The 3666-nt window shown below is 44.6% G+C and overlaps 1 protein-coding gene across 1 annotated transcript; it reads left to right on the top strand.

Moving 5' to 3' along the window:
* Positions 1 to 427: 427 nt before the first annotated feature.
* On the top strand, positions 428 to 1816 carry LOC112465393 (repetitive proline-rich cell wall protein 2). Its single transcript, XM_025032923.1, has 2 exons — positions 428 to 439; positions 686 to 1816. The coding sequence occupies exons 1-2, from the start codon at positions 428 to 430 to the stop codon at positions 1814 to 1816; spliced, it is 1143 nt and encodes a 380-aa protein (XP_024888691.1).
* The last annotated feature ends 1850 nt before the right edge of the window (positions 1817 to 3666 follow it).

A 3666-nucleotide genomic window follows, 5' to 3' on the forward strand; every position in this document is an offset into this window, starting at 1 on the left:
TCAAATTTATTTCATGGAATATAATAACTTTCTTTAAAATAAAACTAGATAAAAAGAAAAAAATAATTTTGTGCAAATATCGATATTATATACACGCATGCAAGATTTGCCTATAAATGTATAATCGCTGTCCGTACTCGAGCAGAAGAAAGTTTAATTCACGTGTTAATAGGTATTTAACCCACTCGAGTGGGCCGAACTTTAGGCTGTCGCGAAAAAAATTCGTGTACGCGTCCATTTCCTGAACTCGCCCAGGCGACTTTTTTGCCAGTGTACGTAAAGCAAGACCCCGTACGGATAATATAGGCGATGAGGTGCAGGGAAAGTGCTAAGCTATTATAGCGCGGAGTATATAAGGCTCAGCTTAGAAAACGAAGCGGTTCAGTTAGTGGTCGTACGCCACGCTAAAATATACGTGAACTCGAGAATGAATATCAAGGTAATTTAATTCATCCAGTATCAAGTACCATTTTATAATATGAGATTAGAGTATCTAAAAAATGTCCTTCTTTGCCTGCAACCTACAAAATGATTTTCTCATTTCCAAGTAGAACGAAATATCTTAAATCTAGTGTATTATAATATAATACTTTTGATATGATATTTTTTAATTTTTATTATGTACTACTTATTAATTACTAATTATATAAAATTTTATTGTAATATTATTTTGACATGACTTCAGCTTGCCATCATTTTGGTGGCAGTGGCCACGCAAGTTATATGCGCGGAGGATAAGAACAAAGCGGAGAACAAGAGCTCGCAAAATGTCGAAGCAGAGGCAACAGAGAAGAAAACGGAAAAACGTGGACTCCAGCATAGTTTCGGTGACTTAGGCGGAGGCGGCGGCGGGGGTGGCGGCGGCGGTGGCGGCGGTTACGAGGAGCACGAACATGTGAAGACGGTGACGGTTGTAAAGAAAGTGCCGGTACCTTATGAAGTAACGAAACACGTACCCTATCTGGTGGAGAAGCATGTACCGTACGAGGTGAAGGTCGGCGTGCCGCAGCCCTATACCGTCGAAAAGCATGTCCCCTATCCTGTGAAGGTGTTCGTCAAAGTGCCGGTCCACGTGCCGCAGCCGTACACCGTCGAGAAGAAGGTGCCGTATGAAGTGAAGGTGCCGGTGGACAAGCCCTACGAGGTCAAGGTATACGTGCCACAGCCCTACACCGTGGAGAAGCACATACCGGTGCCAGTGAAGGTCCCAGTGCCTCAGCCCTACACCGTCGAGAAGCACGTGCCCTTCCCGGTGAAGGTGAAGATACCAGTACCTCAGCCCTATCCTGTGGAGAAACCGGTGCCCTACGAGGTGAAAGTACCGGTCGACAAGCCCTATCCCGTCGCTGTGCCGAAACCCTATCCCGTCACCGTGGAAAAACCCTATCCGGTACCGGTCGAGAAACCGATTCCGTACGAAGTGAAGGTGCCAGTCGACAAGCCCTACCCCGTCCCAGTGGAAAAACCATACGCAGTGCCGGTAAAAGTACCAGTACCGCAACCATACCATGTTCACAAAGCAGTACCGGTACCTGTGGAAAAACCATATGCAGTGCCGGTGAAAGTGCCGGTCGACAAACCGTATTTCGTCGAGAAGGAGGTTCCAGTTCCGGTCGAAAAGGAAGTACCGGTACCGGTTAAAGTTCCAGTAGCCGTGCCTGTTCACATACCGAAGCACGAAGATCACGGCGGTGGCGGATTTGGTGGCGGTTACGGCGGATACGGTGGTGGCGATGGAGGCGGATACGACTTGCACGGTGGTTTTGGTGGCGGCGGTGGCGGTGGCGGTGGCGGTTACGATTCGTATCACGGTTGATCATCGCGACGACGAAGCACGGAGCGGACGCGCGAAGCGAGCATCGAGAACCGTTTTTTTTTCGCGTTCTCACTCCCTCGATGTTAAATGATCGCGTGTTTTTCTCCGAATTGAGATACTTTTCGCCGAATTGGTTTACCAATTCTCGAGAAGTAATCTCGAGAGCTGTACGAAATTTTAGCTGCTTAAGCAAAGCTCTTTGTTCTGAGATTATTAGCGAATTAGGAGAAATATGCAGGTGACAATTAGCTGTCGCGATTGACGAGTTTACCAACGTATTTTTGTATTATACTTCCGGAAACCCAGGTAAACGTAGCAGTTATTCGGTAATGCTCTTAGATTGCGTATTATATATATATAAGTTAAGTGAAATCGATTGTTCTATATGGAGTGTGCTCTCCGCGGTAACGAATTGCGCATGATTAAATTAACTTAATTAACACATCCAAAGCCTAAAACGAATGTTCTGCATACTACTCTTTATGCCTTAAAAAGTATACACAAGTACATGCAGATTTTAGCGCACGTCATTCGGCTTAATGTTCGCGGCAATCCGTTATGTCCACGCATAGTATTGCTGTGAGGTATGTATACTGATGTGAGGAACGTTGTACCTAAGTAAGTTAAGTGAAAAAACTCATTGTGAAAAGAATATATACGTATCTTTTTATATCAAAGGTTTAATAAATATTCTGCCCATTACACCTTACTTTTCTCGATCCTTATCTTAATAGGAGATCTAAAAAATACCTCGCTTTTTTCTTATCGCACGGAATGAAATGGAACGCGAGATAACGCAGAGAGATAAAATAACACACCGTCCGTTATGGTGTATGACGCGCAGATTCATGTTAATCATATCAAACATGTTGCGCACATAGCTAGCGAGAGTATAAATCAACGTCAAGATTCACTTTCTCGAGAAAATTTCGTCGGCCGTTGAGCGAGAGTTTCGCTCTTCTAAATTCATTGTTCTCGTCGGTGAAGAAACGCGCGTTTCTTTTGCGTGCTGTATATTACTCGAACATTGACGACGTGAAAGAAAAACGAAAAGATTCGACCGCGGAGTCCAAAAAGTACGAGTCAAGAGTCGCTCGTAAATTACGGCGACGCTTTCCGCGTTTGCCTTCCGGTCTAGCGAGCGCGGTAAAAGCCGCAACATTATTGATGTTAGCCTGTCGAGAGATCGTTAAGTCCCCGGACGTAGAAACGCAAAAATCACACGCGCAAAAAAGGGAGGTGGGAAAGGGAAAGGAGGAGGTGTGAATCTGAGTCTCGAGACAGAAGCTGCGCGAACTTCCGCAAACACTTTCGATTCCCGTGCAAATCTTAATCCTTATGCCCGGGCCCGCAATTAAGAGCACTAGATACACGAGCGTTGCGTTCAAGAAAGCATTACTTTCTCCGTCGGGACCATCCAGCCTGCCGCGCACACACGTAAAACGTATCATATCTCAACGTGTGTCTATACGAGACGTATCTCGCCACTCCTTTCACCAAGTCGGTCTTTCCCGATTGAGAGGATCCCGCACAAACATCATGGAAAATGGGTCCCAGTCGAATCGGCTGAAAATGTAGTATAATGTAGTTCATGACGTCCTCATGAAAAGTGTCCATAGGCACAAAGTCCAAAAATGGACAGTTTCCGAGTTATAGAGCGTTAAACATCGGAAAAATGGGTTTATCAACTCTCATGGTAGTCTTATGCCCATTTCTACCAATGTAGATTAACTTCTAATCTCGGTTTAACTTACTTTCTATCTTTTTCTAACTTTTAGAACTAGGAAAAGATGACAGGTAAGTTAAACCAAGATCAAAATTAACCTGCGTTGATAGAAATGGACATTAAT

The sequence above is a fragment of the Temnothorax curvispinosus genome, unplaced genomic scaffold, assembly GCF_003070985.1.
Source record: "Temnothorax curvispinosus isolate PA1 unplaced genomic scaffold, ASM307098v1 QBEX01015150.1, whole genome shotgun sequence".
NCBI lineage: Eukaryota > Metazoa > Arthropoda > Insecta > Hymenoptera > Formicidae > Temnothorax > Temnothorax curvispinosus.